Here is a 26,350-nt window from a genome sequence, read left to right as displayed (position 1 = left end):
TTCTCAGACTGTACATGTCGCATTTGACGTAGTATCAGAATCATTCAACCACCTAAGTATGAGGGAGTGCTAAAAACAAGAAATTTTCTGAAATGTTAATGACAATAAATTTGTTAGAGTATAAAGTGGGAAAGTCCAATTACATAGTAAATAATGTATCCCCTACGTAATTGCTTGGAACTCTCATTGACATGAAGATATTTCATTTTTCTTTAGTAGTATAATATTGTCGATAATATTCCTCTACACTAAATTTCTAATCGGCAGTATTAAGGGACAACTGGCCCCCTTGTCCACGCCTATGGTGGGCTGTACTCTTGAGATTTGTTTTACAAATTTATACAACACGTAACTACGGCCAGGGCCTTTATTGTTATAACATATTTTTCATTTGGCATCGAATCGAATACTTATCTACACTTAACTGATGAAAATCAGCCGAAATAGACAAACTTGACAAGGCATATTTTAACATATTTTACCAATTTCGCGTCTATACAACGTATTTCTTCAATGTTCTCATAATAAGACATATTTCTGTATAATTTCGTAATTGTCTTGCACATAATCGGTTATTTTATAATAGTGATGGGTCATGGCAGTTCCATTTCGGGAAGCAGTTCACCGGAGCTCGCTCACCGAAAGGAAGCGTTCACCGGAAGTCATTCAAAGGAACTACGAAGCCACGGAGCATGCTCTCGGACGAGGCAGTTCCTTTTAGATAGGCAGTTCACTGGAACTTGCTCGTTGAAGGAGTCGTTCACAGCCATACCAACACAGCTCGAAGTTGATTTCGTGGGCGGAGGAGGGGATGTGGGAGACTGCTTCTGGAGTGGGTGAAAAGAATTAGAGGGGAGGAATCCGTCTTCGTGCACATATTAAACAGCTATAGGAAACAATGTATCGACTGACCGACCGAGGTTCGGGAGCTGCTTTCAGGGTGGGGGTGAATGAAAATACATTTTAATGGATAATTGAACTTTAGCAGACAAAAAGTCCTCATCGGAAAGGAAAAGTTGGACAAGTTCTCTTCCTTTCCAAAAATGAATTCCTACCCCTTGTTGTCGCAGTGCATTACAGCGCCTGGTGATAGATTAGGAAAAATAATTGTAAATATTTTAAACATGGACGTCCGCTGTATTTTCTCCAGGGAAGGGCAAACAATGTATTTTTCCAAGGTGTCAAACGAGGCATATTTTCTTCCAAAATAGTATAATCTCCTAAAAAAAGAGTTCAGTTTGAAGTTAGCATGAACCTGTAACGCCCTTCTAATAATTAACAAATTGAGATTGAAATGAAATTATACGTATGTGTAAAATGTACAAATTGTAGGTTGAAATTTATTTTCTAGGGTGGCCGTCGCCCCTCCCCACCATTTCAGACTTTCATGCAATTAAATGAATACACGGTCAAACAAACACCCGTAAGAGAATGGAAGAGAGGACGCTATATCTTTGACTACGAAGAATGCATTCGTATTTTTCAAGCTCTCTCCGCCTCCCGGCCCCACTTTTACTTTGAGAAAATGGAAGAGCACGGAAACGGAACATTTGATATGATGATCTTATATCTATCAAGTTCCTTGCAATGCGACTTGCGAAAACATGCCACAAAAAGGATTAAAGGTGAATTAGTTGCCCATCCCTCCCTCATTGTTGAGCTTCTGCAGCATTACTGTAAACAGAGTTGAACGCATAGCTACGCGGAAAACCGCCACTATCAACAATCAGCAACAAAAGAATGGACCTCGCTCTCTCTCTCTCTCTCAGGTTCGTAGGAGTGAGTCATCCAATAGGAGCGTTGGCAACATACAAGCAAAGCTCACGACTTCTGAGGAACTACCACGGGGCATGGCAGTTCCTTTTCGGGAAGCACTTCACCGGAGCTCGCTCACTCAAGCAGCCATTCAAAGGAACGAAGGACCAACTCCTCCCGATGTTGGTTTCGTGCAGCTGAAGTGAAGGGGGTGGGGGAGGACTTTCTGGAGTTAGCTGGAGTGAAAAGGATTAGGGGAGAGGGAACTGCGCTTACTACTACTCGACTTCCCACAAGAAAACCAGAGAACATACACGCAAAGCTCACGACTCCTGGAACAAGGAACGGTTCGTTCACGAACGACCCATCACTATTTTATAATTTATTCTTCGTACCTTTAACGCAACGGATAGTTTATATTATCGATGGCAGTATAATTAAATTTAGGACAAAGAAATTAAAAGAAGATGCCGTCTTTTCTTACCAACTAATGCAGAACAATAATATCCCCCCGATTTTTTTTATCCCGCGACAGTTGATAGCTGTGCGAACATTATTGAGGAAAGAATGTACTCTGTCATTGTTGTGCATGCACAAGACTCACAGTAAACAAGTGTCAACTGTTCTCGTTTGTTTACCTTTTTCGCTTCTCACAATAATCAGTCAAAGCAAAAATAGCATTCTGTACATTACAGCCCCTACTCTATCGGCAATCGAGTACAGGAGTTTCAAGATATCTTGTCGTTGGAGCCAGTGTGTATACTCTGTCCCTCCTTAGAATAATTGCAGTGAACTTCACGACATTTCCTATATTTTCCCACCACATTCTTCGGTTAAAGGAATTCTGTCTTTATTTAATACCCCACCTTAATCCATCTTCCCCGAATAATGAGAAATTTGAAAGTACTGTTGTGCATATATTTAGTTTTACAGGGAATATTTCAGCATTTTCTGACATTTTACATTTTTTATGACATATTTCTAATTTCGTGTGACATATTTTTCAACTTTTATGACATAATAACACACATATTGTACAGTTTTATAGGACATAAAGTCCTGGGCCCTACACATAATACATGCCCTAAGCTCTTGTTCTCCCTTATTTGCATGATGACGATATGACCACGAACAGTGTTAATAATACAGAACACTGACAAGTATCAAACTGAAAATCTAACGGATGATTATGAGCAGTAATTAAGTTGTGAGAATTCTTTAAGGGTATGCTGTAATTATGAAAATTTTTGTTTTGTTAAATGCTGGGACTTTATTTCTAAAATATAATAACAATAAGAGACAAATTGCTGAATGGTCTTGAGCTCCACAGTTGGCGCCACTGAGATAAATTGTACCTGGGCAATTCCGTTGAAGATTTTTCACCTATTTCATGTTCTTATGTACGTGGAACACTCCAGTACAAAACGAATTTTCATACACGTACGTTCAAAGAAAATAAAATCAGCTACTCAAAATTCATGGTAATGTAGTAAAAAGTCCTGGAAAATATAAAAACTTTTTTTTTCATCTATCATTTCATATCATATTTAACGGGTAGTTACTTCAAAGACACTGGGGTCACCTATCCAGAGGTAGCTTCTCTCACAGACCCCTTACAAAAGCACTGCACGGATCAATGCTCTTCATCTTCTCATTTACATATTATTTCCAATCCCATCTACAAGAAAGCATGCTTTTAATCTTCTAGTGTCAGTAGAGTGCCAAAGCAGGTGTTGGTTGGGCCATACCCCTCATCCCTTTGCCACAGCATTCCTTTAAAGTGAAGGCATCAGCCTCCCTTATGAAAATCCTTGACATACCACTGTATGGGGTACAGAAAAATTTGGACAAGCAAACCCGTGAATTGCTTTAAAGAAAATTGGGGAGGGGGGTTATCGAGATACATGTACATCCGATTCCAAAGTGAAGTTATTTATATTCAGACAGAAACACGTATATTGCTGGGTGATTTATGCTTGATTGTTGTAATTTGTATTCTTCTGAGTTGCTGTTTTCCCTTTTTTAGTTGAATAGCGATGATTGGATGGAATTTATGATGAGGCATGCCGGAATTAGTACTAGACTCCTGTGTAATAGGTCGTGAGTTGATTACTGAAAATACTTCTCCACCAGAAGCGGTAAATCTACTATTGGAAAAGTTGACGTGTCTTCATAAAAATAAATTCGCAGTACCATTTATATGCGATTTGCATGTTATGAAACGAGTGAATTATGGAAAAATAATGATTGCGTATTTAAATCATAGCTTAATCTTATGTGCCCGTGGTGGATCTATCGGGAGTGTGTTACGCTGCCACGCGGCGAACACGGATTTGATTTGCAAGGTGGGCGATCTCCACGTCAATATTTGAGTCCGCTATATGCTCAAATAGGTTATTCGAGATGGGGTTACAGTTTAAAGTGCTATCCCAATCACTGTGTGCCTCTATGGAGAATCGAGACGTATTTGTTCTGCTTGCAAGTTGTTTTCTTGCAATTGTTAACCCGGCAGGACGCACGCTGTGTAATTTTAATTGTTTTAAAGCTTGTACTTAGTAATACCTTTATTGATTAATTTAATTTTATTAATTTCGATCATTTGAATGGAATCACACAATTGATAAAAACGAGAAAAAAATAACATGTTGAAACACCAAACTGAAACGTGTGAGCACGCGTTGGGTTAAATTTATCCAGGCAGTTTCTAAGATCCTGCTAACTAACGAACTAAATCAATGGGCCATATTATCGGTTACGTCACTGGCAGACTGCTGAACTTCGCACACTTTTTCTCCTTATGATATACGATTTGAGCTAGATCGCAAGGCAGGGCCGGCTTTAGGGCGATGCAAACGGTGCCACCGCATCAAGGCGCTGTAGCTGTGGTGGCGCGTCAGTTAAGATTAATTTGATTGTTGTGTTGCCTCTGCACTAAAACCACCCTTTCTGATATATTTCGCGATATGACGGAATACTTCCTAATTTCGCATGTCATATTTGTAAGAGACAGATGCAAGGGGCTGATGGGATTACAGCATCCCCAAATCCATGAACGAAAAATAAAAATGTGGGAAATGTTTGAGAGATCATATATTTTTTTTTTTTGCTCACTACACTCGCAATACAAATGTTTTGAAAAGGGTCATACCAAGTTTATACTTACGCCTATTACTTTAAAAATATTGGTGCATTATCAAACTAATGTTGTTTTTGGTTTGCAAATAAACATATTTGCCAAAAAAAATCTTGCTCGCACTCTAAAACATTTTAGGCATCATCAAATGTTTCTGCCTTGGGTCTCGTGTTTGATACGCGGTGGAGGCGCAAAATGGTCCGAATCCCACTTTAAGCTGTAGGTCCAGTACCGATTAGCCATATTGGCATAAAGTGGACTTAAAACACCAACTCAATAAATCAATCAAATGTTTCTTCTCTTAAAACTAATTCCGACAGAACTAAAAGATTTTTCTTCCTAAAATTGATGTGTGGCGCCGAATTCTTTTCTTGATCGGGACCCAGGAGTGCTCACAAGGGGGATTCATGGCGTGCCTGAGTCATGGGAATATTTATGGGGGACAACAGTTTATAGTTTAGCTACCAATTATACATATCTTCACACAAAAATGTGGGGATCGTTTCGTTTGATTCACTTGTTATTGATTTTTAGTTATGATTGTTATTATGTACAGTTTATCTACCTACCTGTGGTTGATCACGGCGATGGGATAGAAATGAAACACCCCCTCTCATGCCTTTAGAATCGGTTTGGATGGGTGGGGGACATGCTGTTCTCATTAATACAAGGTTAGTCAAGCAAACAAACTGATAATAATAAGGTTCAGTACACTAACAACGGCAGTGAGACTCAGCAGTTTTGTACGTTTTATGTTAGCAAACATGAAAGTGAGCCGTGCCTTTTCTATCTTGTGTCTTTTAATTTCAACTGCAATGAAAGGTTGCCATGCGCCTTTCGATTGCTGGCATCTCGACCAGTGGCAAACATTGTCTCTATGCACAACTCCTTAAAAGAGAGTGAAAGTTCAGTTCAGGCACAGGCGACATGAAGGGTTCTGAAGATTATGTACGATCAGCAGAAATGCATTAACCCTTAAGAATCGATTTTTTAGACCATACGTTGTTGTTGTCCAGTTTTCGACCTTTCCAAATGTGCAGGTATTGTATAAAATTCTGATCACCATACCAGTGACAAGTTACTCTGCAAAATGCACAAGGAGTGTCATAAGAATCATTAAAAGCAGACTACGTTCGTGAATTGCTGATGAGTGGTTAAAGTCTACCATAATTCCATCCTGTGTGTCCGATATTTCAAAGTGGTACAAAATGAGGAAATTATCTATAGTTTTGCTGCAACAACTTTGTAACGTCAGAAGTTATTATAATTTATCTAATTGTTATTTCACTCAACGTCAAATAGATTGATTGATTTGCTTTATCTTACTTCGCATTTTGTGCCACTTTTGGCTAATTTGTGAAGATGGGATCATGTTGAAATTGATGAATGAACACTAACAAACATCCATTCCCAGGCCAGGATTCGAACCCGGGACCCCCAATCAATGTCAAAGTAACATATAATAAACATATAAGTATATATTGAAAACAATACCTAAAGTAAACATGTAGTGCTTACATTTGTTTATATTGTATTGTTCCGCAAATTTTTTGTGACCAAAATAATTTCAGTAAATAATTCGGCATAAAGGTGGGGGTGGGGGAAATATTATATCTTTATGGGGGAAGGAGTGCGTCAAAGGCCTTGGGGAATGGGCATCCCTGCCGGGATGTAGATATATTTAGCTAAGACTTTCCTTCAAGTTTAGGTTTCCTCAAAAAGGAATGAATATTCCTACAAAATGAACTTACATGTTTTTGAAATGAGACATGCATTTTTCTTTATATTCTCAAGACACAAAAACAGATTTCGTGACATTGAATCAGAGGAATGAATTTAACGAAAATGTACTCCCATGTAATTCACAAGATAATCCTTGAAAATGAAGAGGTGGGCGCCACCTTGTTTCCTCGAACAGGGCGCAGCCAACCCTGAGGCCGGATCTATCGCAAGGAAAGGAACTAGCGTTTGGGATGGCTAGATCTGGAACTCGGGTGATACTGGATCCTGATATCCGGTTCTGATTTTCGGTTCCGGATACCCGATTTTTATTTTCATACAAGATCCGAATCTACAGTTCTAGATTCAGATGTAGATAATTAAGCATGTCACAATTTTTGTTGTATTATCTTTATACTACATTACTACTTACGATACTCGTACGTCATGCTTCTAAATTGAGCATAGAAATGAAAAGGTACTGACTGTATCGTATTTTCGTCGATATCTGGTTACTCCAGATTCCCGGAGACACAAGCAATCATAAAGAGAGTTGTCATGTTTTCTCTTTCGTCCTATTGTTCGCAAAGTTAGCATATAATTACCGGGAAAAGTAACTTTAGAAGTAACTAAAAAAACCTGTTACATTTACCTAAAAAGTAACAGAGTTGCAGTTATTCCCTTTGGAAGGTAACTGCGTTACAGTTAGGTACTCGATGAATTTAAGTATTAGTTGCAACGGCGGCATTATAAGTAACGAATTACTTCGAAGCACTGACCCATCTCCACTATTTACTTAAGTACATAGTCTAATCTTCACCTTCCCGTTGCAAATTTCAAACACTTCTGCCTTATAGTGTAAAAATTATAATAAAATGAACAGTTAAATTGTAAGCAAGAAATGCCATCTTTCCAAACGTGAGATCACACATTCCAGTTTGGTACCTTTCTTGAGGTTACTTTTTGGAAATTGGAAATAAGCGAATATTACACAAGAATGAATCCACCACGACAACTAGCGCCTCCCTCCATCTTATGACCCTTTGCCTCACAGAGGGTGGTATTGATTATTTTGGGCATCACTCCTCGAGCAATATGGTTTACCATTGAATCTGATCCCAACAGATACATGATGCTACTATTGACGGGAGTTGAAAAACACAATGGCTATGCAGTTGAACCTGAGTTATACGTATGTCAAGGTGAAGAGAAAATAATACGTATAACTGAGAATTACTTAGAAATCAGATTTACATAACACGCCATTATTAAAATAACTGCATCTATTTTGAGTTACAACATACAGTATAATACAGGTCATTTCTGTAATAAAGTGCTAAATTAACGAATTTACAAGTTAAAAGTTTAATTCTTAAGTGCATTACATTTGTCACTTGAATAGTTTTATGTGGATTAGCGTTGACTTCCCGTATACAATTTACTTTCTGACCAAGTAGGTAACTTTTCCTCTCTCATGAATTGAAACTCATATTCATTGTTGCAATTAGCCAAAAGTGACAATAAGACGGTGTTAAATAACAAAAATCAAATAAAATCAAGAGGAAAATAGATTAAAGAGAATTATGTAATGTTTCAGGAAACACATAAGCAGCATGACTTTCTCTTTGCCAAAGAGGGGGGGCGGGGTGTACTGGACCCTGTGCTCTTTTAGTTATAGCTACAACCCCCCCCCCCCCCTGTTAGCATCCATGAATGTCCTAATTTTCTGTTAAGAAAACGTGGCCAACCTAGTGTACGTACAAAATAAAATTCGTATCTTGTTCTCAACAACTGCGTCAAATCTCCTCTGATTTCATGCCGCGTGCCGCCTCTGTTTGTTGTCTTCTCTGTGACACCGCCGCGCCGCACTACCCTTTCTCGCAATTCCAGACCGACCGCCGCCATATCCACCTATCCTGTTGCGTATTTGTGTTTTTGTGTGACATTGTTGTAGCTTGGTTACGTACAAACAACTGTATTTTATGTTATAGGTTGATTGATTGATTGATTTGTTGTTTAAAGTCCACTTTATGCACAGTAAGGCTAATCGGGACTGGACCTACAGTTTAAAGTGGATGTTATAGGTATAACACAGAATTACCTATAAATGCATTACGTACAAGTAAAGGTTAATTAACACGTTTTAAAATTATATTTTCCCGAGACGTACAGTAATTTACGTATAAAACCGAATTACGCAGAACTGAGTTACGTAGATCGTGACAGCTGCGTTCAGATTGGGTTCGATTGTTGGACCGAGTAAAACAAGCAAACAGACAGGCTGATCTTGAATAGGCATATCATATTGTATCAACTTGATAATTCACAGTTAATTCAAATCACCAAATTTCGTACTTGTAACTAATAGTTGCAAAAATATCGCAACATCAAATATATCATGTGATATCGGTTTGGTGTTCTTTGATTTCTTTTTTTACTTAAACCTATCCAATCATTAATTTTACCTTTACACCATGCACCATTAAAGTGTTTATCGAACCTATTAGCAAACAACTAATAAACACAAGAAACCAACCAACACAATAAACAGCGTCTAAAATAGAGGAGTAGCATAACCAAAATCTCTCTTTTCTGTCCGGTTTAATTCATTGATTTGGTGTGTTAAGTCCACTTTATGCACAGTAAGGCTAATCGGGACTGGACCTACAGTTTAAAGTGGGATCCGAACCACTATGTGCCTCCACCGGGTATCGAACCCGGAACCCCTTGATTACAAGGCGACGACGTTTCTGTCCGGTTTAAGTACTAGGGTATAATAATCGGAGGTTGAAATATACAGCTAATGAAGGGTTTTCTTCTAATCTGGTAATTCGCTTTCTACTTTTCTAGTGATTAACACTTTATGTTGCAGTTGCAGATGCATAAAAATACATGTTTGGTTGAAAATATATTTTAACGCCAAAAAGAAAACTTGTGAACTATCAGTCATTCGTAATGCGTCCCCAGGGCCTCCCCGATGGCGCAGTGGTAGCGTCGTCGCCTTGTAATCAAGGGGTTCGGGGTTCGATACCCGGTGGAGGCACATAGTGGTTCGGATTCCACTTTAAACTGTAGGTCCAGTCCCGATTAGCCTTACTGTGCATAAAGTGGACTTAAAAAAACTCCAAATCAACAAAAATTAATGCACCCCCGAAGCTCGGCCCCCTTCCCCCGCACGATGGGGTTGCGGGGGTGTTATTTACGCCACTGGTTATGGCTTATTCTTCTTAGCACACAGTCTAAAATTTTGCCATCTTCTCATTTATTCGACTTCTATTTTGTTTTAACCTGGGTCAAATACGGGGCCATAACTCCCATCAACTACATGGGTACGGCAGTGCAAGCTTGGCACAATCAATACTTATCAAAGCTCTCAAACCGTTGAACTATCACAAAAGCCATTGTAGAGCCAGTAATTCAGACGTATGGAAACTGTGAGGCTATTCTTTCACTAAAAACATTTAAATGACTATTATCAGATTTTACGATAATGATACCTTTAAAAAGTCACAAACCTCCTCCACAAACCATACCCAGACACTTTCAATTCACTATTCTGTTTATGACAGTATTAAAACACGATTTGTGAAAGTTTTTGATGAATTTACTTACTTTTATAACTCGTAATGCAAGATAGTACAGTTGTTCAAAATTTTCTTGTGAAGTAATACATTTCAAGCCCGATGAGACGCGGCAAGAAATTTCATAAAATTCCAGATTTTTTCTTGCAGACAACAGGAGCCTACTAGGCGTATGTCCACAATTTTGATGCGAAGAAAATCGTAAATTTCAAGAAGTTTTTACTTGCATTTTGCTATTTATGGTCAAAATTATATGTATCCAGGTTAATTGCGGCATGAGGATGAACTATTAAATATGTGATAAATGAAACACAATCTAAAGGCAGCCACACCCTGCCTGACCAGGATGAATATCATGACTCATTGAATTTGCTGTCAGAATTAGTAGGTCACTCCACTAGACACTAAATAACAAAAGGGGAAGTGAGTTACATTTTCCTTCAAAATTCGATTACTTTAAACAAGAAGAGTAAAGTTATATACACCTGTTTCTTCAATCTATTAATATTTCCAATATCAATTTTCAGCATTTTATGGAGTTGATTGTATCAATATATATTTCAATGCATAATAATTAGGATTATTAAAGTATAATGAAAGCATTCATTATAATTGAATTGAATTGTTGTTTTAAGTCGACTTTATGCACAGAAAGACTAATCGGGACTGGAACTACATTTTAAAGTGGAATCCGAACAACTATGTGTTTTCACAGGGTATCGAACCATGGACCCCCGATTACAAGGTGACGACGCTGCCACTGAGCCATCAGGGAGGCCCACACAGACCTATTATAAGTCTCGAAGTAAAAATCATATGTTGCAACAAAAGGAAAGAAATTAATGACGAACTAATCATGCAAAAACAATAGTAATTTCTCATACACACATTCTTCGTTTGGCAACTTCGCTCATTGCCATACCATTTCTTCCCTCTAATCTCTTCCACGCTGTCACTTACATTGTACTTAATTCCTAGCTATACAAGCGATTTCAGGATTATTGTGTTTCTGCACAGCAACAACAAGAGAAGAGGGCCTTGGGGAATACAGCACACACTCAAAAGGCCAAAACATAGATATCAACTGAGCAGACGGTCCCACGAATCACAACTGTTGCCACTTTCAGGTGAATGTGTAGGAGGGGATACAAATTATATACGTATACGTACGTATATAAACACAACTGTTTATTATTATTATTTTATTTATTTGCTTACATAAACGTCTTCGTTGTCCCCAACGGAGAGAAAACCACAACCGTAAATCTTGGTGCGTTGCCAGAATTAATTATATACAGAGCATTCCCTTACATTCGCTACGAGACTCGGCGGCAAGCGGCCCGGTAGCAGCGCTCGTCTTTCCCTGTGAACGGGGTCCGCGACAGTCGCTAGAGTCGGCTATTAAAATTACAGTTTTCATATTGTGTACTAACCTTGACTACAGAAGGTGTTGAAAATGATGTCCCTCTGCTGCAACACATTCCTGGCATCTCCGAAGGTAATTGGCATTTACACGTGCAAGTTCGTCTACTGTAATTGTCCCGATTTCTCGTACAATACTCTCTTTTAACTCACTGATGGTGTGCGGATTGTCTTTGTATACTTTATTTTTTAGATTTCCCCATTTTTCTTTCCACTTTTATTCAGAACTGACCCTGTTACTCTAAACTTTTTTTACGAGGTTTAATATAGTGGTTCTATGTGGAACGGGAACACCAGGAAATTTCGTTGCAAAACGTAGTCGCACTTCTCCACAATTCCTCTTTCCGAAGTAATACTCGACAACGTAAATTCTTTGTTGCAATGTAAACTTTTGTTGTGCCATATTAAGCCACAATCTTCAACACACGGACACGACACAACACAACTTCCGAGGGAGGATTATACTGGCGTCAGTCTGCAACGTCATCAGAAAGGGAAAGAGAGCGAAGGCAGGGAGAGCGAAAAAAACAGAGTAGCGTGCGACTGTCGCGGACCCGTTCACTGGGAAAGACAAGCGCTGACGCCGGGCCGCTAGCCGCCGAGTCTCGTAGCGAATGTCGGGGAATGAATGCTCTGTAGAAGTGCTGAGAGGGTGTGGAATGAAATTTATGGGGCGCGGTGTTGAAAATAAAGAAAACATGAAACATGCATGCATGTTTTAGCCACTAATTGAAATTCCAATATTATGCCAATGAAAGTGGATAAAACTAGCGAAAGGTGTCCCGGGTTCGATACCCAATGGAGGCACACAGTGGTTCGGATCCCACTTTAAACTATAGGTCCAGACTTACTGTGCATAAAGTGGATTTTAAAACTCCAACTGCTTCACTCTTGCTCGGTTTTAGTACAAGACATGTTTAGAAATTTGATTGATTGATTGATTGAGTTGGTGTTTAAGTACACTTTGTGCACAGTGAGGCTAATCGGGACTGAATCTACAGTTTAAAGGGGATTCAAACCACTATATGCCTCCACCGGGAATCGAACCCGGAACCCCTTCATTACAAGGCGACGATGCTACCACTGCGCCATCGGAGAGGCCAAAAATTTGAAAAGAACAGCTTGTTGAAGGGAGGCCAATGACATACATGAAAAATTGGAAGATTTTTTCCAAGGAAATGCAAGCAAGGTATTTTCCCACGGGATGGGAGGGAATATGTTTCAGAAAATTGATAAGACACATTTGACTTTTTACCCAATAAAAAAAAATTGAAAATTAAGAATTCTATTTACAACCTTTCTACCTGCATATTTAAATTCGATCACGATCGGACGATTTTTTAAATTTTTTGGATTTCTTGTTTGGAAAACGCAAAAAACGGCACTTTTTTTTATTCTCAAGACGACTAAAAATCGAATCATACTCGAAAAAGAATTGGTTACTATAGCTTAATACAGAATTGAAACAGTCAAATTTTGATGTAACTCGTTTTTATGTAGGTCTACTGATTAATTTTTAATTGGAGTCCAAAACTCGAGTATACATAATTTTTGATCCGACAGTAGGCAGACAACAAAAACGGTGTATCAACAACGCAAAGGATAACACAAAGCACCTGACACTGAGCTATAGGCACTTATCGACAAACACAGACTACGTGAAACATAAGAGAAACAATTCTTAACAACAATGCTGACAAAAGAAAGAAAATGGCGGCTTGCCTTTATAAACTGCCGACAGTACAGGAAAGAAATCGGCGATCGGTGTTTACCTGTTGTAAACAATAACAGCGGTCTCACTTTAGAACGTAACATTCGGCGGTGAATATGACATGAGATAGCATGGCACTCTAAGAGTTGTTCTTGTTGAGTTGGTATTTTAAGTCCACTTTATGCACAGTAACGCTAATCGGGACTGGAGCTACAGTTTAAAGTGTGCCTCCACCGGAGATGGCACTCTTAAGAGTTGGTGTTATTGGTTGAAAAATGTGTGCGGAAGAAAATTAAAAGGTGCGCAAACACTTCTTCGCACCCCCATCCCTTGCACTGACAAAGAAAGGGTAGTTCAGAGTTGCCAAGCGTCTGGTCTGAACGTCTGACCACTCTCTCCCCTTAAACAGGACAGGGAGGGGGAGGCGGGCGGCGTTTTCGTTTGGTTCGTTTTTTTTTCAAGGGTAGCAAATAACTCATTGCAGTTCATTCCATCAATACTTGCGTCAGTAACATCTCTATAAGCAAAGGACAATTTGATCAGATCTCAATGTTTTCGTACTTCATTACGTACTCTATTAATTAAAGTAATTATTGTTAATATTATTAATATTAATATACATATTCAAACTTGCAAGCAAAAATGTAATTTCAATCAAGTTCAATGTAAGATTGTTTTTAAGTACACTTTATGCCTAGAAAGGGTAATCGGGATTGAACCTACAGTTTAAAGTGGGATCGGAACCACAATTGCCCATGGGCGTCCGGAAGGGGGGGAGGGCAAGGGGGGGCCGTGGCCCCCCCTGGAAAATGAAAGTCAACTAAAAATATGTATTTCACACATATAATTTCATTTTAGCCGCAATAATATGTGTTAATTATTGTATGAACACCATAAATTCAAATTAAAGCAATGTTTTTTAGGGAACAACACAATTTTTGGGGAAAATTTGCCTTCGTTTGCCCCCCCTGGGAAAAAATACCTTCCTTGCCCCTCCCTGGAAAAAATCCTGCGGACGTCCATGCAATTGCCTCAACCGGGTAACGAACTCTGGACCCCTTGATTACACTACTTCCTGGAGAGAGAGATTCTAAAATGGCAAACCTAGGTTTCTCAATGGGTTAACACTTGTATTGTAACTGTGAATAGTACAGGGTATAGAGAATATGAGAATCGCCTTGTAAACTGGCGATATGCAGTGGAGGTGCACTATACACTGGTTTGGTTTGATTTGGTGTTTTAAGTCCAGTTTATGCACAGTAAGGCTAATCGGGACTGGACCTACAGTTTAAAGTAGGATCCGAACCACTATGTGCCTCCACCGGGTATCGAACCCGGGACCCCTTGATTACAAGGCAACGATTGCGCCATCGGGGAGGCCCTATACACTGGTTCGAATATTATATTATATAATATGTAATATATAATATATTACATCTTGTATATTATATTAATAACTTACTTTCTGTCCTCCAAAATCTGGGGGAGAGGTTAGTTCAGTGTAATACGACGCCAGGGTTTCCGGGTTTGAATCCCGGCCTGGGCATGACGTGTCCCTTCCTAAATTTCTTCTAAACACCACACATCCGCACCGTTGCGGTTAAATAAAATGGCAGAAAAGCGCTTCCTAATAAAATTATTGAACACTGTGAAAAAGTAATTCACGGACTGTAACTTCTTTCTTAAAATGTGTCAGTAATATTTCTGTCTAATTTCGTTGATTTTAAAAACAATTTTAAAAATATATATTTTTTAAAATTTATCAAGTGCTTATTTTTATTACAAAGCGAAATGAAATAGAATGTGTATGGATGAATGAGAAAAGAATCTGATTCCAATATTTCAACTGATTTCACAGTCGAATAATCATTACTGACTGAGGGAGCGTAGGGCGGCAGTTGCCCCCCCCCCCCCCACTTTTAGCCACTTTTGATCCGATACTATGCTAAAGCTTATCTATAAAGGAAAAGTAAAGTTCCTTTGCGCAACCCAGTTTTGGAACCCAATCGCCGCCACTGTCGACAGCACGCCTTGCAACACACACCACGATCCTGAGCCCAAAGGAAATTTCCCCTCCTGGCCACCTTTAGTTTTCTTTGTTAGGCTGTGAAGTCAAAATGGAGACTTGCTACTCCTTGCCACAGGCCTGTCTTTCATCCCTCACTCATGTATATGCCAGTGGGCGATGCACTGACCATACGTAGGGGACGATTCGTTGCTGCCACTCGAGAAGAGGGAAAACATGTGCCATATACTAAGTTAAATACAATTGAGTCGCCGTAGTTTTCTGGTTTTCGATATCATAGTCTGCTCCAATTGTTCTCACGGTGCCACTGGCGTAAGCAGGATTTTTGTTCTGGAGGGGCTGAAATTGTAAAGGTGTATAGTATATAGCTTTGTTCTAGAATTGTGGGATACCGAATAAAATATATAGGCTATCGTACATTTTGAACTTTTCACTCTTAAAATTGTACTCGAAGACAGAAATGGTTATCGGGTGTCATTTTAACTTTAAGGGAGGTTTGCGTTTACATCTTTCCTTTCTTTGAGTTCTTAACAAATTTTCATCTAAAAATTTGGATTTTCTTAAAATTTCTGGAGGGCAGTAGCCCCATCAGCTCCCCCCTGCGTACGCCAGTGCAAGGTGCTATGCCCCACAGGAAATCGAAACCTTTATTGCTCGCACAAAATCATGTGTGTCGTGTCGTTTCAGTGTGAAATCCCCCTGTAACGTGCTTCTTGAAAACAAAAATTTTGAACTGAAGCGACACAAGCTCCATTTGTAGCTTGGACTGGACTATGTTCTCAATACGGTGCATCGTGTCACCTGTTTCTGTTGTTCCCGCATACGCAATGAATCTTTTGCATTAGATTGAAGGGTCTCGTGTCGCTTGTCGCTTGGGTGTGAAATCACCATGTCGCTCGGGCCGTGCATCAAATTGACTTGGTCTGTTCACTTGTGCGCGGTGTATGTGTTGCTTTACTGAGCTTTTACATGTCTCTCGAACTGGGCTCTTCTCTCATTGAGAGATTTCACATTGAAGAGACATGTGGTGCTTGAGAATCTCACCAGTCGAACTCAGTCTTCTGGGGCTACCGCTAAGGTGTGAAACGTTGATATTGATTGACTAGTTCCGAAGCGACATGTGTTGTGTGTCGGTTTGGTCTGAAAGCTGCTTGGCATCTCCGTGTTGTTTGTCGCCTGTAACTTTCAGACCGAAACGTCAAGCAACACGTGGATTTCACTCCAAACAGCAAGTGCAAATGACATATGTCGATTGGAAACGCGTCAATCCACAGCAACGTTTCATAACGTAGCGGCAGGCATAATAGGGCTCAGAAACTTGCGTTGGATTGGTGAAATCCTCAAGCAACACGTGTCGCCTGTAAGTTCGGTGTGAATTCTACCTTAGTTTAGAGACATGTATTACGAAAAATATTGAAATGTTAGTGAAGAACCTATTCTTATTAATGTTTAACTACGTATTTTGCCATTTTTGAACATATGCATCTGCATTCTAGTGACGAAAGAAACATTTTAAGGGTGGAAGGTATTTCGGGAAGGAGATTAAAGTCGTACTCTTAAATACGCCACTGTCACCACAGAGGAGGAGCAAATTTTTAACGAGTGGAGTAGACGGAGAAAACGAATAGTTAGACCATAATTAAGAACGTAAAAATGTATGTTGTTTTTGTACTATATTGTCCTGTATCTGGCTTTTGTGTTTTAGTCAGATTGATCATTTCCAGTATTCTAGCATAGGAACTCTGGTTGAATATTTTGTTAATTAATACAAGAAGAAATCCTACTAGTTTGCTTTCTTGATGAGGAAATACACAAGCATTTCCTACAATATTCTTTGCTCGCTCACACGCGCCCTCCGGCAGATTGCTACAATTCTTCGTTGATATATATATTTTCCGAGAAATACGAGACATAATTGCCCAAGCTCAAACCGATATATTAAATACGGCTACTATCACACAACGAACCCTCTCGGAACGCAATCGTGAAGCGCAGTTAACATTTCCCATGTAGGCAATGATGTAGCAACGCTGCATTCTCCAGCGTTGCAACTTATTCAGCACTGCGAACAATGCAACGTTCACAGCCGTCAGTTAAAAATGCTGAGTCATGTAAGTTGAGGGGGAGATCCGACAACGCTGTTCTCTGCAACCGCAGGCCCCACCCCCTACGATCTTCCTCGCTCCGCCTTGACGTCACCGCTGATGTAGTTCCGCAATTTTTCACACACTGCAGATGTCTCTGGCGTCGCACAAACGACACACACGTTGTGTGTAGGTGATAAGCACAGAGCCCCGTTGAGAGGAACCGATAAACACCTGATACACACGTACAGGCACAATGCCCCGAAAAGAGGAACCAGAAAAATGCACTGTTTTGTAGCATAACTCCGAGTACAATTGTCGGACATTGTTCTATCTTTTATCAAAATATAGATCTTGGTCCCCTTCGTCGATTAATTCCACGACATTAAATTTTCCTTTGCCCGTTCGGCCATAATATTAAATAATGTGCTCTCTCGTTCCGAGGAACCACCAAAATTACCTCGCAATGAAAAAGTCCCTCTTAATGCTGGTAATTTTTCTGATCTTGTTCCTCCTAATGACGGGTATACCAACGCACACACACACACACACACACACACACACACACACACACACACACACACACACACACACACACACACACACACACACACACACACACACACACACACACACACACACACACACACACACACACACACACACACACACACACACACACACACACACACACACACACACACACACACACACACACACACACACACACACACACACACACACACACACACACACACACACACACACACACACACACACACACACACACACACACACACACACACACACACACACACACACACACACACACACACACACACACACACACACACACACACACACACACACACACACACACACACACACACACACACACACACACACACACACACACACACACACACACACACACACACACACACACACACACACACACACACACACACACACACACACACACACACACGGAAAGTTTCGGAATGCAACAGGAACGAAGAGAGAACAAAAACGATACAATGCAAATACGTTTATAATGACATTGCTTCTACAGAGGGTACGGTATAAGCTACAATCACGCTTGTTTTTCGTACATACTCGTTGTTTTTCGTACATACTCGCAAATTCATTATCTTTCCATCTGTTGAACTACTGACACTTGAAATAATATATTTATATCCGAGCGCCAGGTACACGATTTAGTAGCGAGGTGAAACAGGTTCTGAACTAGGCAACGCTGCATGTCTGCGATTCGCTGGTGCTGTTCAGCAGTTCAAGGCCATATGCAGGAGATTTGACGCGCACTCTAGATTGATATCACTCAAGAACCAGATGTTGAAGCGAGCACATAGTTCAAATAATAATAATTACACGTGGGAACATTATAAGACTTTAAGGAACTATGTAACAAAAACAGTAAAAGATGCAAAAAGAAATTATATCCTTACGCAGATCTGTTCCGATAAATATTCAGGCAATAATAAATTCAAGATTTTTAGGTTATTAACTGAAAATGATAGCAAAAGCCAATCCATCGCATCTGTTGAACATAACAATGAAACAATTATGGAAGATGCGAGGGTGTCGCATTCACTAACAATTTAAGGGCGAAGAACAATAAAAGTAACAAACAATATGAAAACTACGATAAATATCAAGAAACCAGCTTCAGTTTTAAGCCCATATCGCGTAATGACATTATGAAAATTCTTCAAAAACTTAACCTCAGAAAAGGTCCAGATTTCGATGAAATAAGTAATCGCATACTATATCTACTCGCCCCATGGATTGCCGAACCTCTCACAGATATAATTAATTTATCCTTAAAAAGCTGAATCTTTCCTAACACTTGGAAACATGCAAGGGTCATGCCTATATTTAAAGGGGGTTCCCCGATGCAAGTAAATAATTATCGCCCCATATCAATAACTTCATCATTAAGCAGGATTCTTGAAAAGGTAATAGACAAGCATTAGAACAATACTTACATTCTAACAATCTACTGACAGACAAACAGTTCACTTTTAGAAAAAATCGCTCAACAGAATTACTCGTGCATGAATTGTTACGTAACTGGCGAAATATATTAGATCGTAAAGGAAAGCAATGCATTGGCATTATTTCTCTAGACATCAGTAAAGAATTCGACAGTGTTCAACCAAATTTACATATTAATACAGAAATTACATCATCAATTCAATTTCTCTGCTGTTGCATACAACTGGATCGAAAGTTATTTATGCAATAGGAGTATTGACACAAAAGTAGGCAACTCGATTTCAAACAGTTTGAATGTATCTCTTGGTGTACTGCAGGGATCTATTCTAGGTCCTAAACTGTTTAACATGTTTGTGAATGACATTGCAGACAGGAAATTTGGGTTTGAATTATATTTGTACGCAGATGACTGTCTCTTGTACTGTGTGTCAAGCAAATTAGAAAAAGTAATTGCAAATGTTGAGAAGAACATGCCCGAAGTTCTTGAGTGGTATCAATCTAACATGTTGAAAGTGAACGAGTCTGAGACACAAGTATTAATACTATCCAGTGAAAACAATAACAATACCATAATTGACAACATTAAAATAGGTAATTCCAATGTAAAACCATGCGAATCTCTCAAATATCTCTGTATGCACCTAGATAAGAATTTATCCTTTTCACAACATGTGAAAAAAATGTGTGTGTGTGTGTGTGTGCAGCACCTAGAATCAAGCAATTAATCTATGAATACTGACACCATGCCTCATCTACCTCATTGCCTCCTTCATATAACATAGCAAAAAGGTTTATTTTATTCTATTTCTTATATTCTTCAATTATATAAATTTATAATATTCCATTTTATGTATACTTATAAACAAATAGCATAACTGTATATTAATTCATGTAGGGCAAAAAGCTGTTTTTGTAGTTACAGATTCTATGTAAAGAAAATTGTAATCTTAATTGCAACCCTACTTTAATAATAAATAATAATAATAAAAAAGAATGCTGTGAATGTTAAATGATGGAATCTTTTAATGTTTCCAGAACCGTTGTCAGGGTGACTGTTGGAAAATCTCAGGCCCTGTATTCAAGTGTTTCTCGCCGCTCCAAGGATAAGAACTCTGGTCTCCTGACAGTTGGTGCTGTGAACATTGACATTCCCCAACACCCTGTTGCTCTGCATGGAATGATGACACGGGGGAGCAAGCAGCTCTCTTCGACTCTACAGGTTAGAGACATTTCCCTAATACAAAGCTTATGCCCAGAGCCTAAATAACAACTGCTGTGTGCTTAATTTATACTTCTGGCTCACATTGTTCATTTTTAGTCAATGAGAATGTGTAAATAAATCACACAGTAAGTGTTTATATAGGAATTAATGAATTAAAATTTCTGGGCGCTTCAGCATGTATGACTAACTGCACCTTTCAGAAGAAGGAAAAAAGGAAGGGCAGGAGCCATTTGGGTAAACAAATATAAATAGTAAGAAGAAACACTCACCACACAAAATGAAAATTTCTCTATTTTGTGGCTCGGCCGCATGTGCACTTTAGAAACTAAGATGGCTCATACTCTTTTCCTACTGAATTGGAAGTGGCATAAACATTATATCTGTGAAGTTTGATTTTTTTTAAAAATACTGTTTAATTATAGGTACAGGTTCTGCTCTATATGTATTAAGTTGCATATTTTATTAAGAAAAAATATTTGTATATGATAATTGAACAGTTGCTGACATGTATGTTCATATTTCTGCTGGCTGTTGAAAGTTTTCAAACACTTAGTGATAATGAATTATTTTTATTTGTTCAAATAATGATTAAATAATAATAATAATTTCTTAAGAAATGAAGGTGGGATTCTTGTGTTTGTTGGTTTGAAGTAATACATTTTTTTGTTTTTCTCCTGCAGGAATTACGTGTTTCTCGGACAGCTAGCCGTATCAGTCGAGGCACAACAGTTGATGAAATAGATTACGTCCCTTCTCACACCCCTCGCCATTCTCCAGAAGTCTCAGCATCCCAGAAGCAACAGGCAGAGTCCAACCTCCTGCAGCCACTTGTCATGCAGTTTTCAATAATACTTCAGGTTGGATTTTCAGATTTTGTTAAAACCTGATTTTGCAACAGCTTTTTAAAGTTAATTGCGGCACTGGTAGTAAATGACAGAATGATGTAATGGATGAGAGAAACAATGCCCAGGAACATTTACATTCCCGGATTTTTCATTTTCCCGCATTATACATTCTATCTTGATGGTCCTAACATTGCAAAATATTATAAAATTTTCCTCGATTTTATATTTAGCCGCATTTTAGGTTTTTTTCACCTTGGTCCCCTGAAAAACATAAAATTGAGGTTCCACTGTACCTGGTATTGAACCATGGGAAGTATTGAACCATGGGAACCTGGATTCCCAGTTATGAATGCAAGGAAATTTCTACCTTAGAGTTTCAGCATAAATAAATTTTTATGACCATTGCTGTGTTGTTTTTAACCTTGTTGCTTTACATGTTTTGTGAAGTCTTGCAATACTGGAAAGTAGGACATATACTGAGAGGTGTTGTTTTTTTTTTTTTAAATAGGTTAGATCATTTACTATTATAAGTTGTACAATATACATTGGATTTTGCTTGTTTCTCCATGTAGAGCCTGAGCATAACTGCAGCCCTGCTGCCGTCACTCCAGGCGCAGTACAAGATGGACCAAGTGAACAGCTCGGGAGTCACAGGAAGCAAGGCAAAGTTCACCATCGACCTTCCTCAGCACTCTCTAAGTTTCACTACAAAACTTCAGGTATGTGGAACTGAGCATCCAGAACCGAACTTGAAATTTGATCTGTTAGTAATTGACATTTCGAGGAATTTCGTGGCTACTTGAAAGAAGTTTGACATGAAGAATGTTAAATTATTATACCGATAATCAGTATCTCAAAGGTTTACTTCATATTATTAAAAAAACTGGATATCCTTTATTATTAAAACACTTACGGGATAACACAGTTCGTAATCACTACCATAAATGAGCTTCTGCTGTAACTCCGTTTATGCCTCTGGTACTGAATTCTCAGGAGGCTGGGTGGGCTGGAGAGGTGACTGACTGTATTAGACAACTGTCAGAAATAATTCCAACACAACCAAGGGATTAAACTTAAGTAATATAATATCCTTACACTTTAACATGTGTATATCACATACTCCTCATGAAGTGAAAATATTATTTTTTTTTATTATTATTTTGAAAAAAAAATGTTTTTCTCTTTGTTAGTTGATACTGTAATGCATCAGCATCTTTTGCTCTGTTTCAGGTTACTGAAGCCAACCTCCCATCTGCTGCCAGCATAGAGCTGCCAAAAGTTCATGTGTCGGCTGAGTATGTACAAGATGGAAACAATCCTATAGAGACTCAATTTGCTGGTAAGAATATTTTCATCCATTATCGAAGTAGTTCTTAGCAAGTGGTTTGTGTGTGTGTGAATATGAGTGAGAGAGAGAGAAAAATAAATCAGAGTTGTTTGAAATGTTTGAGATTAACAGTGACATGGATCTTGTTGATGGTGCATTTAATGGCAGAACTTGCATGTAGTAAAGTTGCTGCTCTATACCACGTATCAGAGTATTCTGGTAACCCTTAGAGTCTAGATTGATCACCTTGCTTTCAACAGGTTCAAGTTTGAGATTTAAGAGGCACATTTTTAGTTGACCAATATTGCACATGCATAGCTTCCTAAAGTTCCTGAGTGGTTGATCTTGGTTTTTTGACATGGAGAAATGAAATTAATCTTCCTAAGATAACATCAATCAGGAGGGATTGAATTGTTCAATACCATTTCTTGGGGTGTAAGGGGTGACCTTCCACGTAGTACACCCAAATGTCAACCTCACTTCCACGTTAGTACACCCTGGACTGAAGACTAACGAGGCTCTGGCGACTGGCCCCATGGCCAGTATAATTTTGTTTGTATTGTCCTGTCCTTTTGTCTTTATGTGTGCTGAGTGCCCCTTTGCAGCCTCAGCTTTTAACGAAAGTCGGAACATTTCAATATTTTATGATTTTATTTCTGCAACGTTAGAGTTGTGATTTGTAACGATAAGGGGCTGGACCCAGTATTATGTGAAGGGTGCAAAATGGCCTTAGTGCTGACGCACCCAAAATTTTAAATTCAAATCAAATACCATTTCTTGTACCTGTATTTGCTTGCTTACCTGCAAAAACTTTTTAGCCACCCAACTTTATGTTTTACCTGTGACTCAACTCTTTCAAGCAGCAGCATCTCTTTACCATTTAGTGACAAAATTAAACTGAACAATACAGTACAAATACTAAACGGTCTGGATTTTAGCTTCCCAACAATAATGTTGAACTTTTTTCGAAATGACTTTATTGCCACGTAGATTTAGCATGTAGAATCACTTATGCACATAGTATTCCTGAGCATTTTTGTTTACTATTTTGTCATGTTCATTTCTCTTTCCCTGCAGATGGTGTTGTCCTGAGACAAGGGAGCTACCTGAGTGCTGTGGCTGATATTGGTGTGTTTGAGCATTCGTTAACCACTGATCTTCTGAATCACTTGGTATTTGTCCAGAAAGTATTTATGAAGGTAAATTAATATTTTTTTTGTAGCTCAGTGCACTTTATATACGAGTACATTACCTATTTACCCACAATAAGTGGTGTACTTCATTAATATGTATTGTAGATGGTTGCAAATAAAATGAAGTCAACGTTCAGGAAGAACCCGCAAAGAGGAAATTTTTGAAGTGAAAAAATTGGTTTTAATGAATCACATTGAATGTAGCATTCAGAATTTCCAGTTTCACTTTTACCGAGTATATAAAAATATATTAGAAGTGGTATAAAAATTGCAAAGATGGACTGGACTAATATGAAGTTTTTGCCAATAATGATAGTGCTGATATAAAAATTTATAGATATTGTGCTGATCTAATATAAAATTTCTGATGAACTTTGAAAACCATGGACCATTTATCTCTGCTTAATGAATGTATTAGGTGCATTCAAATGAAAAGGTCCATTTCCTTGCAGAAACTTTAATTACAGTAGTTGGCTACACATATTCTCCGTATGAGGTAAGACACTGGTCCCACTTTGAAACAAGGTTATGAATTCCTTGGTAGAAGAAGTCTTTGTGCTGGGAATGAAACCATTCCCTGACAGCTTCCTGCAGCTCAGGACTCGAGGCAAAGCGTCGTCCTCTGAGGTGTTTCTTCATAGGTCCGAAAATGTAAAAATCACATGGACTGAAGTCAGGACTGTATGCAGGGTGGTCTAGCACTTCCCAATGGAATGATTGCAACAGATCCTGTGTCTGTCTGGCTGTATGGGGACAAGCATTGTCCTGGAGTAAAATGATGCCTTTGCTGAGTTTTCCTCTATGCTTATTCTTGATTGGTGTCTGTAGACGATGCAGTGTGTCACAGTAAGTGTTTGCGTTAATTGTGTGTCCCTCCGGAAGGAATTCCACTAGCAGTGGTCCTTGGTCATCGAAAAATACGGTCATCATAAGTTTGCCAACTTTAGGTTGTGACTTGCTTTTCTTTGGTTTTGGTGATCCTGTATGCTTCCATTCCATACTGTCCCTCCTTGATTCTGGCTGGTAATACGGGCAGATAGATTCATCTCCAGCAATGATTTTGCTGATAAAGTCCTCACCTTCATTCCTGTATCGCATAAAATGAGCCAATGACATTCCCATTCTGCACATTTTTTGTTCCTCTGACAAACACTTTGGCACTCATTGTGCGCACACTTTCCTGTAACCCAGTCTGTGCCTCACAATGTCATGCACACTACCCAATGACACGTTCACTTGTTCGCTAATGGCTGCCAGGGATATTCATCTGTCTTCTTGAATAAGGTTGTCAATAGCAGCCACTGTCCAATCAGAAATGCGATTTTTCAACTGTCCCGGCCGAGCATCTCCTTCAGTGTGTTTCGTCCACCACGAAAATGCCTACACCATTTTCTCACTGTTTTGTCCGATACACATTTTTCATACACAACTTTCATTCTCCTATGAATGTCTGCTGGATGTACTCCTTCGGCATGAAGAAACCTAATGACACCCCGCTGTTCTTCCTTGGACACGTCCCTTAATGGCAGCTCCATTGTTCAGCACAGTGTTCCACCTGGGGGGAAGAAAGTGAAGGTGATTAGATAACGGACACGTGTTTCCCGATTGGGAGAGAAGAGGGGTGTAAGGGGGAGATCCTGGGAGGGGTGGGGTGGAGAGAGAACTAGTCTAATAGAGACAAGAAGAAGAAGCCGATTCTTCTTCATCTTCCCACACCCCCAGGCTGGGATTCGAATCCGGAACCCAAAAAATTGTAACTTTCCGGCTGAAATTGAATTGATATTTCTCCCCCCTCCCCCTTTGATTCTGAAAAAAAGGGGAAAAGATGCTGGAACTTGTTCATTGGCCTTGGGGGGGATAGGCACTCCTCCCTGGCTACGAGAGGAGAGTCAGGGCGAAGGAAGGTTGAGGCATCAAGGTATCCCTCCACGTGCTGTCTTCCCTCTCTGAAGTACCCTAAGTTCTCTCTCTTCCTTTTTCTGCTGTTTCCAGCCCCTTTACCTTTTTTTCTCTTCAGAGAAAGAGCAAGAGAGGTGGATGTCTTTGCCATTGTACGCTCACCTTCCCTTTCCCCTTGTTAGATGTGCCCCCTCCCCCCTTTTGCCACCTGTATCGAGCCAGGATTCCTTGATTACAAGGCGACGACGTTGGTTCCCCAGTTGAAAAGAAAAGGAAAGGCTGTCTGCAATGACCCTGGCACTATGCTCCCCACTTCCCTTGTCTACTTACCGAGGGGGGGGGGGGGGAGTTTGCTCTTTTCCCCTCGTACATTTTCTTTCTGTAAGGATATAATTTCTTCTCCACTCTGGGATAAAA

At 39.3% G+C, this 26,350-nt stretch overlaps 1 protein-coding gene across 12 annotated transcripts in view; it reads left to right on the top strand.

Annotated features, from left to right (window-relative positions):
• Positions 1-26,350, top strand: part of tweek (transmembrane protein KIAA1109 homolog tweek) — a 211,042-nt gene that overhangs the window by 140,401 nt on the left and 44,291 nt on the right. For all 12 annotated transcript variants that reach the window (XM_083121295.1, XM_083121294.1, XM_083121287.1 and 9 more), the window contains 5 exons: positions 20,483-20,666; positions 21,350-21,526; positions 22,087-22,233; positions 22,745-22,853; positions 23,919-24,040. In XM_083121295.1, coding sequence (XP_082977421.1) covers positions 20,483-20,666; positions 21,350-21,526; positions 22,087-22,233; positions 22,745-22,853; positions 23,919-24,040 — 739 coding nt within the window. The remainder of the gene's footprint in view (positions 1-20,482; positions 20,667-21,349; positions 21,527-22,086; positions 22,234-22,744; positions 22,854-23,918; positions 24,041-26,350) is intronic.

The sequence above is a fragment of the Lepisma saccharinum genome, chromosome 4, assembly GCF_977018435.1.
Source record: "Lepisma saccharinum chromosome 4, izLepSacc3.1, whole genome shotgun sequence".
Classification (NCBI taxonomy): domain Eukaryota; kingdom Metazoa; phylum Arthropoda; class Insecta; order Zygentoma; family Lepismatidae; genus Lepisma; species Lepisma saccharinum.
This window is presented reverse-complemented; position numbering and strand designations above follow the sequence as displayed.